At 39.7% G+C, this 14,416-nt stretch overlaps 1 protein-coding gene across 2 annotated transcripts in view; it reads left to right on the forward strand.

Moving 5' to 3' along the window:
- capn15 (calpain 15) overlaps positions 1-14,416 on the forward strand; it is a 57,013-nt gene that overhangs the window by 4,967 nt on the left and 37,630 nt on the right. Inside the window, exon 1 of one of the 2 annotated variants that reach the window (XM_015375114.1) lies at positions 2,158-2,336. The exons of the other annotated variant lie outside the window; for it this stretch is intronic. Coding sequence (XP_015230600.1) covers positions 2,158-2,336 — 179 coding nt within the window. Of the gene's footprint in view, positions 1-2,157; positions 2,337-14,416 lie in introns of those variants that run through there. 2 annotated transcript variants of the gene reach the window in all.

A 14,416-nucleotide genomic window follows, 5' to 3' on the forward strand; every position in this document is an offset into this window, starting at 1 on the left:
TGTACTATTCCTTTAAGATCTTTATTGCGGTTTGAAACATTATATGAGTCCAATGACCTATACACAGTTATTAACATAGTAATTAAAAGTACCACTGTCTGCTTTGCTATTGGTGTCGCGTTTAAATGGCTCACCATCATGTTGAAATCTTGCATGTGTTGCGGTATAAATATAGTCCGGTCAGACTCACTAGCATCAGGTGGGTAAAATAGGAATTTTTCGCACCATTACATCTGCAAAGAGACGTTACTTGACACCTTTGACAATAAACAATGGTATTTTTCTTATGACAATTTTTTTAGTGTAAATTTAAAAAAAACAGTCTAATTTGCTGCCTCGTTTCTACAGCATGACATTGGATAGATAAATGGATAAACAACTATAATTGAAGGGGTTATTGGTGCTAATGGGCTCCAGCTAAATTGGTTCCCCTCATTAGTTTCAGCTCAGGTCTCTATCCAGTCCTGGACCGCCTGGGAAGTGGCATTCTCCACTGTGAGCACAATTTGTCTATAAACTGGGGTCCCATTCACCTTAAGGAGAGGAGAGTCATCCTTCTGCAGCCCTCGGCGTTGAGCTTTTATTTAAATCTCTTGAACGCAGCCCCGCAGCTTTTCTCTGCTGGTAAAGGCCAGTGCGCATGCGCCGTGCTGACACTCCGCTAATCCGCTGGAGGAGATCGCATCCTCGTCCACTGCGCTCAGACTGCTACCAGTGAGGGAGAATTAAAACGATGGGGGGGAATGTATGGTCGGACCACGGGATGCTAAGCTGCTGGATGTTCGGACGGTATTATGGGATGTTTTGAGCAAAGCAACAGCGGGTCAGGAGCGCGAGGATGCAGCCGAACATGAAGCAGGGCACGGCTCGGTAATAAGACATGAACGCAGACGCGGGTGAAGCCGGTAAAATATAAGAGTTGGGGTTGCTTTGGGGGGGATTTCTACAACGCTGGTAGGTGGAGAAGAGCAACGTTAGCACTGGCTATAAGAGCTGCTTTATCTGGGATTATTTATCAGGCAGGGAAAGCCTGTGTTACCGGTGCGCAGCTGTCAGGATCACCTAATTAATGATGAAGCCATTGTCCTTTCCCTGCTTAACCTTTGAAGTTTGGCTGTTTGGGTTTTAGCTGTTTAGGCGTTGAGACACAATGACCGGCGAGCAGGTTGACATCAGCGAGCCGTCAGGAAGCGGACCGGCCGGGCCGCCGGTGTCTGTGGGATCAGAGCGATACTGAGCTGCGGCTCTCAGCGGGAAAGCAGGATCATCTCCCCGCTGTTTGAGCTGCCAGAGGACCGCAGCGTGACACCCAGCACCCGCTCTCATTTATTGGAGGACTCATTGTAGAGCTGCTCTTGCAGTTAAAACAACTTTTTTTAAAACTCCCTTCATAAAGCTGCAATCCTGTAAATACAAGAACATTTTAAAATAAGATTTAATGCATGGAGTTTTTATCCTTCAGAGAAATGCAGCTGATGTGTTGCTGTTAAATCTCAACAGCAGCTGTTCCTCAGCCTGGATGAGTGAAAGGGGAGACTCCAGTATTTACATACTTGTAGTTTTGCCAAAACCTCTCCCTTAAAATCCAATGCGTTTAGTTTCCCTCTGGTAAAGGACTGCTACTTCCATATCTTACTTTCAGCCATTTTTAATTGATCTGCAGGATGAATGTTTGTGCTGCTGTGTTGTTAAATCTCAGCAAGCAGATTTATGTTTCTAAATCTTTATGGCTTTTAAAGCTGATCCCCTAAACATGCATGATAGAGAAGACAGGGAGAGCCTACAAGGACTTATCATATGCTACATCCAACACTTGCTGCAGATTGTCCCAAGCAGAACGGATGCAAGGGGAGGATTGCAGGACTTTGCATCAGAAAAACTACACTTAAACCTCCTGAATCAGTAGAATTGCTTTTTTTTTGCATTAATTCTGAGAAATGTAGGCAGTGTTTGAGCTTACCGAATCCCCTACACCTTTTAAGCAGACTTGTTTCTACCTGAGCTGCAGAGGATTTCTGTATTATTTTTGAGAAACTCTGTGCTTCGCCTGCTTCAGCACTGGATCCGTTGCCAGCTTCTGCGTTGCGGGGAAAATATAAGCAGACAGATTTACGTTTCGGAAAGAAAGCAGACTCTATTTCGCCTATATTTGTGGCAATGGGGAGCTCAGCCTCATCTCTGGCTGCGGAGACTGAGTCGGACCATGGATTTGGGACTACCTCCTACCCATCAACTCCCCCTGTGGGCTGGCTACGAAACAGCCACAGTAGTCCGTTGTGGGGCACCAGCTTCATCACCAGGCAGCACCAACACCCTCTGCCACACAGAGCGCGCAGGTAAGAACCAGCGCTCAACCAGTACTATGAGTGCATTTGGCACCAACCAGGTCTGGCTGAAATAAAAAGTTTGCTCGGATTTAAAGGTGAGAACATATAATTACAAAGACCATTTAAAGCTACATTCAGTGGATTTCTACCACACATCGTGGTGCAAAGTGAAACTTGGTCTTCATCGCCCTTTAAAAAAAAAAAAAATAAATGTTGTAGTTTTCTTTCATGTTTTTATTTTTATAGAAATGCTTCAATGATTCCGCTTGCTGTGGATCCCACCCACAGGTTCATCGGTGCTTATCTAATCAAAGCCTTCGTTTTGATGTTTGGCCATCATGCATCCAAAATCTGGCTAAGCCGGATTAACGGAAGCAAAATTCCACCTCGTTCTTTAGCTCAGCTAGATAATATTTGCTACAATTTTGGAGGTTTTTAGTAGATTGCCTATACAGATAGATTGATCTAACCCGTGTTTGCTCAAAATAAACAAAATAAAACAAGCAAGAAACCAGGAATAATTTGAATATGAGTTTACTTTAAGACCTATCATCTAACATTCTAGTCTGCTTTGAGTTTATCATTTAAATATAATCATGGTGGTTTATTCATGAAGGTTTCTTTAAAGCTCATCCTTTTTACGCTGGTTTCATAGGCCACGTCTATAGTTTAAATAATCTGTAGGCTAAGTAAAATAATTAAGTCTGGTTGTAGGTTTCCTTACTGATCTTAATCTAAGGTTGTCTTGATGGTGAGAAACACTGAGATGTGTTTTTTTTTTTTTTATCTTTTGACAACAATGATAAAGAGTTCATAAATCTGAAACCATGTAATAAAGAACATCTTAAGCTGAAATTTTTAAAAAGGGCTTTAATGTAAATCAGATTCCTTTAGAAAGCTCAAATAAAATAAAACATTTTAGACTGACAAAGACTGAGGTAGACTTCACCTTCTGCAGGACTACGATACTCAGCATTAAGAAGGAATTGATCAGAATAGAGATTATTCATTTGTTATAAATGGCCTATTTAACCCTTTTATTGCATTGCAAGGTCGTCTATAGGAGGCCTGAATAAGGAGGGGTTTGGTTAAGTCTGTCTGCTTAGTCTGATAAGAATTATCCTGCATGAATGAAAAAACCTTTTTTTTATTTTCAAACATACAATATAACGGGACCTTTAAGTTCTTCTGCAACCATGGTTAGCCTTTTAATAAGCGCAGCTGATAGAGAGCTACCAGATATGGACTGGGAAGGAGTTTTTGCAGTGATTGCCTCAGGTGGTTAGTTTCACAAATACTGCACTTAATTCAGCAATGTTTATAAATCCTGACATTAAAATTTAAGGTCATTGGCCAGCCAATGTGCATTGGAGTATTTTCTTTTAATCATGAGGTCAAAAACATTTTCTCCAGGCCCCCTAACACAATACTACCCGGGGAGGTGAGCAATGTTGCCCATTTTAACAACTACTACTGCTAAGTAATAGTAAATTGATCTCTTAACATCTTACATCACAATCAAGAGGTGAAATGCACGTTTATTCAGAATCATACTCACTTAAACATTGAATATAGTGTATGCAGTGGTTTGAGATATATATTTTGTTTTTGACTTGCAGACATTTTTGAAGCGCAAACGAGTAACATTCTCTTAAGTGACCAAGCTATTTATTGGAAATCTGGACCAATACAATTGTTTCACCCCATTAAAAGATTTTTTTTTTCTTAGCAATAAATACTGTTCCGAAGTAATCTTTTGCTCCATTCACTCGTTGAATACCAGTCAACCGTGAAAACTGGGAATATGCTGCTTACCACCAGCAGGTCGCACAGATTGTTTTACCAATATGTTATCTTCTCAACCACCCTACAGTGGTTTCCTTTAACGTGTCTTCTTTTTTTTCACTTTTATGTTTTTGGAGCTGTTTTTTTTTTTGGTCTTGTCTCCCAGAATTAAAACAGTCAGTTGGTATCGACTGCCTGAAGTATATTGAAGTTGTTGCTGAGTCACTCAGGGCATCATGGTCTGGTTGTTAGTTATTGATTTTCAGAGAGCCCGATCACATTTCCCCACAATGGATGCCATTATTTATTCAGCATCCGTCTCCAGTTGGGCTTTCATCTTTCCTGATGCCTGCTGTCAATGCTTGCCTCGCTGTTGCTCTACATTTAACAGTAAAGGCTTTCCTGGCCTGGAAGATCTTTAAAAGTAGAGACAGGCTTTGTTTTATTTGGCTCAATTTTTTAACACTGATCCATTAACCACAGCTCAATTTCTATATGAAATCTTTCTGCGGCTCCTGCTGTCTGACAAGTTTTACAAAATTTAATCACATTTTTTTGTTTGCCAGACTCTATTTTCAGTCACCAATCATCATCTCTGAATCGGCTGAGCATCTCAACATATACATATCCATTAAGAATCCTTGGGAGAATAATGGAGTAGTGTAGCTCTGCCCTCCCCCCGCTTGTTTGTACTAGCTGTCTGGAAAAAGGCAGCTAGTAGCCCCACTTCCAAAAAATAAAAGCTGTTTAATATTTCCACCTGTGATGGATTAAACCTGCTGCTACCAGCAAACAAAACTGAACAGCGAAAAGGTATAAACACATTAAAAGAAAAAAATTAAATAAACTATAGGGATGCTTTAATATGAACCTATATCCAATGTTTACCAATATTGCATGTTTTTCCTTAACCCTAAAGAAACGACCACATAACCACTGTCACATGACCTGATGACCTCAGCAAGCAGGGCTCAGAGGGACACCGACAAATCCATGGTTTACTGTATTAGATGTTGTAAGACCATGTAGTCGCACTCGGGACATGCTTTCTCCTCTGGCTCTACTCAGCCTCTCTCACACACAGGTTTGATAAGGTTCTTACGGACGTATACACACTGCTGCATGAGCCTAACGACGTTAGGCAAGCTTTGCTGAGCTGTGACAGAGCATGAAATGTAGAAACAACAGAACACTACGGCCCGGTTTATTTTCAGCTGTTCCCATCCACTATCTTGTCTAATAAATTGCCCCATAAAACATTTTTCTTTAGGTTTTTTTTTTTTCCCCTTCTGTTTTTTTTAAACTCTGGAGACTGCTTCAGCACTCTCATCCCTGGGGTGTTTTCATTTTTTTTGGGAAGTATTTGTGTGTTTACTCCAGGGGAAAGTTGTGTTTATAGCACAGACCTGTTGTGGCGAGAGCTGCAGTATTTCTTTGCTTTGGCTTTTTCAGTCTTGGCTGTCTTTTAATTAAAGGCTCCTCAGTGTAGCTGTGTGTATTGTACGGTGAACAATGCTGCCGTGATTGACTTTATTTCAGCAACTCCCGGCTAGCGTCTTCCGTTGCTTGTGTATCTGAGGCGCTTGAGGCTCTAAGGAGTCGCTCCTGGTGTCTTCACTGTCCCAGTGTGACGAATGATGGCTTTTATTACCAACCCATCCACCGGCTGTCCTTTCTTTAATTGGATTAAAACCAGTCCACTTTGGGTCAAAAGTGTGTTCACCAGCAGTGTTTATGTCTAAATAATTTCGGTATGTCTGATGAAGACAGGTCTGCGTCAGGAAAGCTCCCCCCCTGCATCGTCTCCAGAATAAATTTGGCAACCAGCAGTTTACCCGCTGTGGTTTCCTTTGAAAAACAGAGCAGTTATGCTCTATGCTTGGGAAAAAAAAAACAACAAAAACTGCCTGTTGGCACTTTATCTGACTTGATTCCAGATTTCCCTATTCTTGTTGCCATGGAAATCTGTAGCATATGCTCAGTAACCTAATTCCATCAGGCCCCAGATAAGACCACACATGGTATTCCTGGCAATCTGAGGCAAAGAGACAAAACTGCAGGCGAAGTCGAACATCTGTAGACATGCCGCATAGGTTTTCCAAAAATTCCTCTGAACTTTATCAAAGATGTTTGGTATAACCCAGTTAGCTAGAGCTTCATTGTGGAAAAAAAACTTCCTTGTTTTCAAGGATTACATGCTTATAATAACAAGGAGTAAATCTTGACTTTGTTCTGTCAGTTCGAGAGGCGTCAGTTTGGCTGATGGCAGCACTCTGTCAGCAGCGCTCAGACTCCTCAGATTAAAAACCCTCCAGGAACTTTATATTATTAGAGCCACAGCGGAGCAACAAGGCTGCCATCTCCTTTGTCTTCCTCATCTTTTTGGCTGTGGAGATCCCAGCTTCCTAGTGCTTTGCTCTTTGCTAACGCCAGCTGAAACGCAGTCAGACAGCTTCCTCTGTTTAAAGATTCAAATGTCTAAAGCTGTCTCCTCAGCTGACAGATTCACATATCAAAAATGAGCTCTGCTCCTGAAATATTCACAGAGGGCAAAGCCAGGGGTCAGACTCTGCTGCTTTTTAGCCTTCCCAACACTTTCCTATCAGCACTCCAGTCTCATTCGTTAAAGAAATACGATTCCTATGGTATGACGTCCTTTTAATGAGGCACCACAAAAAGAGCAATGCTAACTGGAGTTTAACTAGTTTTTAAGTCGCATAGAAAAAGGAGACACTGCCCTGCCCAAACCTGTTGCTGTACACGCCCAGTAAAGCTACATGGTATAAAAACATCATGTAATTGTAATGTTATCGATAAACATTTCAACTTAATATTGTAAGGATGATATCAATTACAGTTGATCCACATTTTCTGTAAGATTTGTCGTTTTAGCCGCAAAAAATATACGTCTGCTGTGGGCAGTGTTGTGCATGACCTTGGGCTAAAACAATTCGTCAGCTGATTGTGAAAAAATTGTCATCTAATTTAGTAATTGATTAACTTAACGGGAGTATAGAGACTCTAAAACATGCCTTTAGCTGAAAGAGCGACCCACATAGAGGAGAAATTGTACAAAAATTACAAAAATATATATTAATATTTTGTATTTACCTTTTCATCTGTCAATAAGCTCATAGAACTTCTCAAGTGAAAAAGTTTAAGTTTCATATTGTGTCATTTTGTAAAAAGTCTTCTTTAAGGAACCTTTTGACATCTGATTATTAATCAATTAATCAAAACAAAATTGACAGATTAAGATATTAACAAAATGATCGTTAGTTGCAGCCCTAGCAGGAAGGCATTCATGAACCTATTAATATTTTAAGTGAACGGTGAACTGAACACATCAGTTTTACGGCACTTATTACAGTAAACGGCACAACAAACTCGTATGTGTACTGCTAGTCAAAGTCTGTGCGGTTCAGACTCATCTGCTGGTATTTCTGATGCCAGTTTTGCAGATCGTTTGGCAGAGTTTTAAGAACTAACAAAGAAAGACTCGGGCAGAAAAAACATGTTTCTGTGCAAACCAGGACTTAACAAACAAGTCCGTATGTCAGCCACGTTCGCTGAAAATTTAAAGCGACACATCAAGCTATCTTGGGAAATATCCTACTGAATGAGGAACATAAGAAATCGTTTTTGAGACAGATCTTTTCAGCAGATCCTAAATGTACCTGTATGTTTGCGTAATTTAGCTAAATAAAGGCTTCACTGCACATACAGAATACCTTGACTGCATTGACTATTTTCCATTTCTGATTATGATCACACATCTAAATGGTGAAATGAGGTTCTATTGTGTAGAATTGTAGCTTAATTTCGGAATTAACTTGAACTAGTAAACTTGGTTCATTGTTTTAAAAAGTGAACTATGAACATGAGCTAGTTCATTTTCATCTGTGTGAACTGAACTTTGAGCTCGTTCTTTTTAATTATGAACTGGCACAACATTGGTGTGGTCAATCAGGATAGATGAGACTAAGCTGGTTGGTCATACATATTTTATTGGCATGAGGACGGTTATTTCAAGGCATGTGAAGTATAAAATCTCACTTAATTTTCCCCTAAGCTCTCCATTGCTGTACTGCAAATGTTAATATTTGGAGAAGTGTAATTCCACAAGTTTTTTAGCTCCAAGTCTAATGGAGCTTTAGCTTTGTGGTCTGTTGTGTGATAAGTGTGGATATTTGCTAAGCTAAATATTACATCATAATGCCACATTTGGGCTCAATGCCACTTAGTCAATGGATTCTGCGTTTCCACCAGTCTTTGGGCCTACATTACTTTTTCAATGATGATGCATTTGTGATATGTAGGACAGCCTAACAACTTAACAGTCAGCTCGCTAAAGAGAACTGCTGCTCTTTTTCCTCACCTAAAATTTAGTTTTTTCCTGTCTTTGAATATTTTTCATCATAATGTGAGACATAACAGGCCACCTTGTCATCAACTTTTGGAAAGAAACATAAACACTACGATTCATTAACGATGGTCCAGATCTTGGAAAATATTATCCCCTGCTGTTGCCTAATAACTATGTAGAAAGCTTCTCTTAAATTGGCTAAAATGTATGTATCCTTTAACAGTGAACTAATGATGTCAACATTATTGTAGTTAAGGTTTTTCATGTTAGTTGCAAAGCATTAGGAATATGTTTTGTCTAAATGTTCTGGTTCTGTGAAAGCCTGCCTTATGAATCTCTTGCCAGCCTTTGCATAATGACCAGCAAATAATCTAATACTACTATCTAATATTTCCTTTGAATAGCTTGTTTCTGCATTATTCCGACCTCCTTTATAATGTTCTATTTTTGTAACAGAGGCATGCTTGTTCAGTTTTCTAAACCAGTTTTGGCGTATAGCATCAACCACTGTTATAAAGAACTGATGTCTTTGCCTAAAGCTACTCCTTCAAAAGAGCTGTTTTTGCAGTGGACTTTTTATGTCTCCGTCCCCGACGCCATTAAATTCTTTCTGCGAGGTTTGTCTTCTCATCACATTATTAAAGCTTCCCCAGTTATCTTTGGGCTGTCCCTTGTGACTACAGCGTCTCTGTCATCAATCCTTTTGTATCACATCACCAAGTTTCACTCTGTCATTATAGAGGCTCTTTGTCTGCTGCTGAAGTCTTGGCTCTAGATACTCCCTGCAGATAAGTAGCAGTTAGTGGCTCGGTTCCCAACTTTTTCATTTTTGCATATCATTTTGGACCCGTGGCGGCTGATTAATGACTTGTACCATGCTGGAACTTATTACCTGGAAGATTAGAAAGAGGCCTTGGAAGGTAGAACTCATTTCTGTGACCCAAACCTTGCAGGTCCCTCAAAGAGATGGATAAATCTTTGGAGGGAGTAAATTATTAAATGAAAAGGTTGCCCCCAATGAATCTTCAAAGGTTTTCATCCATCAGACCTCTGTGGACAGGCTTTATTCAATAATAAAGTGCTATAGTGGATTTTCAATGTGGTTAATTTTTGTCCCTTTTTCTTATATTAAATTACAACCTCTGATGCATTTTATTGGGATTTTTATTTGCATGAAACACCAACACCAATTAGCTCTACAGTAGGAAGTAGAAGGAAAATATTTCTGTTGATACTTGGTGTTTCTTTACAAAAAAAGAGTTTGATATATTTTGTGATGCTGAAAGGTGAACCTTTGCCCCAATAGGCTTAGAGTATCCCATTATCTTGCTCCCACCAACTGTTACAAACTTTCTGGTCCCTGCTTAATAAAGGGCTTCTGACAGCATAAGGCTGCTCCTGTGTTTCTCTGTAAGGACGCTCTCTTTTGGGAGTTATTGCTGCATTTCCATAAAACCTAGCAAATAGGTTAAAAAACAAGACAAAAAAAAGTTTTGACCAGAGTACTTTATTCTTCATTCTGTGACCAATACTCGGCTTGTGAAAAATTGCAGACAGTACTCGATCTTTTTCTTTTTTATTCAACAGCTTTTAGTAATTTTACATAATATCTCCTGACATTAAACTCAAGTAGTAAACATCACGACAAATACAAAATACCAAAAAATCTTCACAATTATGACAGCAGGCAGAGCAGACATCATCCAGAATCTGTAATCTGTGACCAAGCAGGATCTCTTCCTATAGTGGAATTCCATTAGACCTCTCCTTGCTGTAGCATCTTATCCCATGTTCCTCTCCATCAGTTACCCTGATATTCTGAAATACAAGTCCATCTTTGTACAAAAGTGTCCATAGTAAGCTGCAGGCTTGCAGTCATTCTCTCTATTATATAAACATGTTTCAATCTCTGGACCCATTGACATATAGTTGGTGGTTTTGCATCGCTCCAGTGCAAAGTAATCATTTTCTTTGCTACCAGTAAAAGAACCCTCAGTATATATCTCTGATCTGAATTATATCTGCTTTTAGGTATAGCTCCCAATAAAAATACCACAGATTCTGGAGTCACATTTACTTTCAATATTCCTTCTATTTTGTTTTTAAAATTGTCCCAAAATCCTTCTATTACTGGACAATAACGGCTGTCCTTTTGCTACTCTTTGATGTTTTTTAAATGTATCAAAGGCACAGCAAACAGTTTCTCCTTCAACAGATATTTTATTCCACATAAGCTGTACTTAAAGTTTAGTTTGATTAGTTACTATTTTTTTTTATTTTAGAGATATGCAAAAGTTGTTATTGCTTCACTTTTAATACTGTAAGTAGAGAAAAGGAAAAGCAATATTGGCTCCTAGAATCGGCAGCACATATTGGGAATCGGTTAGAATGATGTCAGAATAGTGGATATTAGCACTGGCCTAAAAAACGTTTACCCATCAATCTATTAAGATGTATCCTTGTCTGGCCTGTCAGTTTAAATGGTTGTCCATGATCTTTCTATTGTCTATAGTTTCAGCGAGGTGTCCAGAGTTTGGGATGTTACCAACACTGTTCTCCCTGACCAGCTGTATTCCTTGGTCTTTATGATGCTGTTTGCTCTCTAAAGTTCTCTAACAAACTGCTTAGGTCATCATGGTGGAAATGGTTTCTTTCCTAGACTGAGCCACCTATGGAGCTAGTATAAAGTTCCCATCTCCTAAAACAAAGTATTTATGGATCAGTGCTTCGTGTTCCTTTTGTATGCCTGCTCCTGTCTCCTTTAAGTCCCAATTAATTTTGGCAGATGCGCACTCACACTGAGCCTGGTTCTGCTGGGGGTAGGGCTGGGTACCGAACTTCGGTTCTTTTATAGTACCGACCGAAATGCTTCGATTCTACAGAGTATCGAAACATGCCTCGTCTTTCGGTACCAAGTTTCGGTGATTGGCTGTAACACTTAACGTGAATGCGTCATCCAGGAAAAATACACAGGTGGTCACGCCTACAGCCAGGGTTCATGTGTATCTGTTGTGAACTGGTTGTGAGCGTCGCGGAACCCCTTTAAAATGCCCCCCAGGTCAAAAGTGCGGCTTCACTTTATTAATACTGATGCTAATAGTGCGCAATGCAATACATCGTGCACGGAAACAATTTAAGAGCAGAAAGTTGCTCGGTGTTTGACTGCAAGAAGAGCGGACCGCAGCCGGCGCGACCATCCTCCTCTCAGCAGCCTGTGGGCAGAGCAAAGCCAGAGCGGAGTGAATCATGCTGCTTTCAAACTGGACGCAGCAGGAGCAGCAAAATCACGTCTGCTGCTTCCTTTTTGCTGCTTGTACCAGCTTCTGACGCGCGGCTGAAGCGGCTTTGCTGCTCTGGCTGCGCGGTCGAAAAGTGGCTCTGACGCGCGTTGGGCGGAGCTACTCTATCCTTTCTTTGCCTTGCAGCTATATTTGCTGTGATCAGTGGGAATAAAGTAGTTTTATTATGTTTTTAAGTGGGAAAATCCACCTGAAAACTTAATCAGTGCAGTCAATTCATCCTGCCTTCCAATATTTCTGTCGGAGCCGCTCAGACCCCCACATACCAGCGGTGCGCTGTCAGTAGGATCCCATTCAACGGGCTTGTTTGTCAGACATGGTAATTTCTCTAAAGGAAAACTGCTAAGTAAAAAGGTCCTCACAATGTAACAGTGAATAATTGACACTGAATTTTTTTTTTTTTTACATAGGAGGAAAAATGTAAATGGAAAAATCAGAGCTTAAAATAAAACTCAAGATTTGTACTTTTTTTTCCGAATTGATATTATAAAACTGGTATCGAAAAAAGTATCGTTCAGGAACCGGTATCGAAGTGAAGGTATTGGTACCGGAACCGAAAATTTTTGAATAATACCCAGCCCTAGCTGGGGGTTTCTTCCTGTTAAAAGGGAGTTTTTCCTGTCCACTGTCCCAGCATGCATGCTCAGTACCAGGGATTGCTGTAGAGTCAACTACACAGTGCAAAGTAATGCTGTAACCACATGCTTATATAGGGGGAGATTCCTGTACAGTTGATAGCTGGTTTTCTGGTAAAGAAACCTTTCAACCAATCTGACTGGATGATCAGATTCAATTCTCTCTGTAAGGATCCTTTAGATGAAGTGTAGTGAACTGGCACTATATGAATACAATAAAATGAACTGAAACCTAAAAAAGTAGTTTTCAAACTCCCACGTATCAATTACCCATTAAAACCATGACAAAATACATTGAGGGTTTGTGGTTAATATGACACAAAGTGGAATATTTTAATGGGTATACATTATTTTTGCCAGGAAGTTGCTTTGATGATCTGCAGCTGGTCTGCCCTAAAGAAACATGAACCTCTGAGTGTTTCATTCTTCACTTCAAGTCCTTCACTTCACAGCTGGCATCAGCTCTCAGTTAAATGGAAGAAACAGGAAACACTAAAAGCTAACATAATGAGGCCATCAGAGAGCAAAGGTTGAAACCACCTGCTGCTAATTAAAAACCCCTCCCTGCATTCCTGACACCTACAGATATGCACGTATAAAACAGGTGATCAAGGTCACATCTGGAGACTTTCTCAAGGTCTCCAGATGTGACTCAGCAGTTTGGCCTCCAACACATTTATGTATGAGCTTAGTAATCCTTATTAACCGATGTTTTGAAAGTGTTTGCATGTTAAGACTTTCCTAAATAAGGATTGTAATGCAGCCCTCTTATGTTTCATTCTGGAGGTCAGTCCAGTCAGAGAATTTCTAATGTCACATTAGCATTTGAATAATTCATTTAGTGTATATACCTAAATGAGTATATACGTTTATTGTAGTAGAACATACATTATTGAAGACGATTTCATATGTTAAATGTCAGCTGACACAGGGTCAAGTATAACAAACGTAGAAGAAGTTTGGCTTGGTTCTAGTGGGATGATCAGGGACTCTTGATAGGGATTCAGGTAAACTAGTTTAAAATAGTTTTTTCTTGTTTTTCTCATTATAAAAAATTGAAATGAGTCTATTCCCACTAAGCTGTGAATGTTCATATTTAATCAGTGACCTGTTAAAACAGCCAGCACTTTGAGCTTTTAATAAGGTAAAGTTTTGATGCCATGAAAAGATAATGAAGATAAAAAAAGCGTGAAAGTTCCTTTGAGACATCATTCACATTTCGGAACAAGGAAATGTGTTCTGACTAAATTAGCTCATATTCCAGTAATATATCATTTTTTCTATATCTACTGGCCAGGAAAAAATAAAAATAAAAAATTAGGTCTAGTGTTGGTGTGTTTGTCTCAAATATAAAGCGTTTTAACTAATCACCTTTTTTAATTGAAGGACGGCTGTGTCTGTGGGAGGAGCACTTGTCTTTCAGTCTGAAATATTTAGGTTTGATTCCAACCTCCTGCCGTCACATGTCGACGTTTGACTGAGGGAGGAACTTGACCCCAAGTTTATGGCCAATGTGCTTATCTGTTTATGAATGTTTGTACATTTTAGGGTGTAATTTGATGAATGTAGCTATACTTTAAAGTCCCTTGATTGGTCAGCATATGTGGAATAGTGCTCTATAATTTTAATTGACTATTTATTTACCATTCTACCCTTGATTAGAGCATGAAAGGGATCAAATTTGATGTCAGGTTTTGTAATAGAGGCCTCCTCTCCTCCAGCAGCTCCCGTCTCTAAGCTTATTTATGTCGTAATGTTTCTGGTATTGTCAGCTCCTGATTGGCATATACCACAGCAGACTTTGTGAAACCCAGAAAATCCATTGATTGATGGGTTGTACAAAGAATTGTGTCCTTTTATTTCATTGTTTTACAGGTCTGGTCACTTTATAGATAATAAACCAGAGTAGTGACCACTGATGTTTGTATTAGAGATGTCCCGATCCAGGTTTTTGCACTTCCGATCCGATACCGATATTGTTTTTGGACTTCCGATCCGATACCG

The sequence above is a fragment of the Cyprinodon variegatus genome, unplaced genomic scaffold (genome assembly GCF_000732505.1).
Source record: "Cyprinodon variegatus isolate N-32 unplaced genomic scaffold, C_variegatus-1.0 Scaffold113, whole genome shotgun sequence".
Classification (NCBI taxonomy): Eukaryota; Metazoa; Chordata; class Actinopteri; order Cyprinodontiformes; family Cyprinodontidae; genus Cyprinodon; species Cyprinodon variegatus.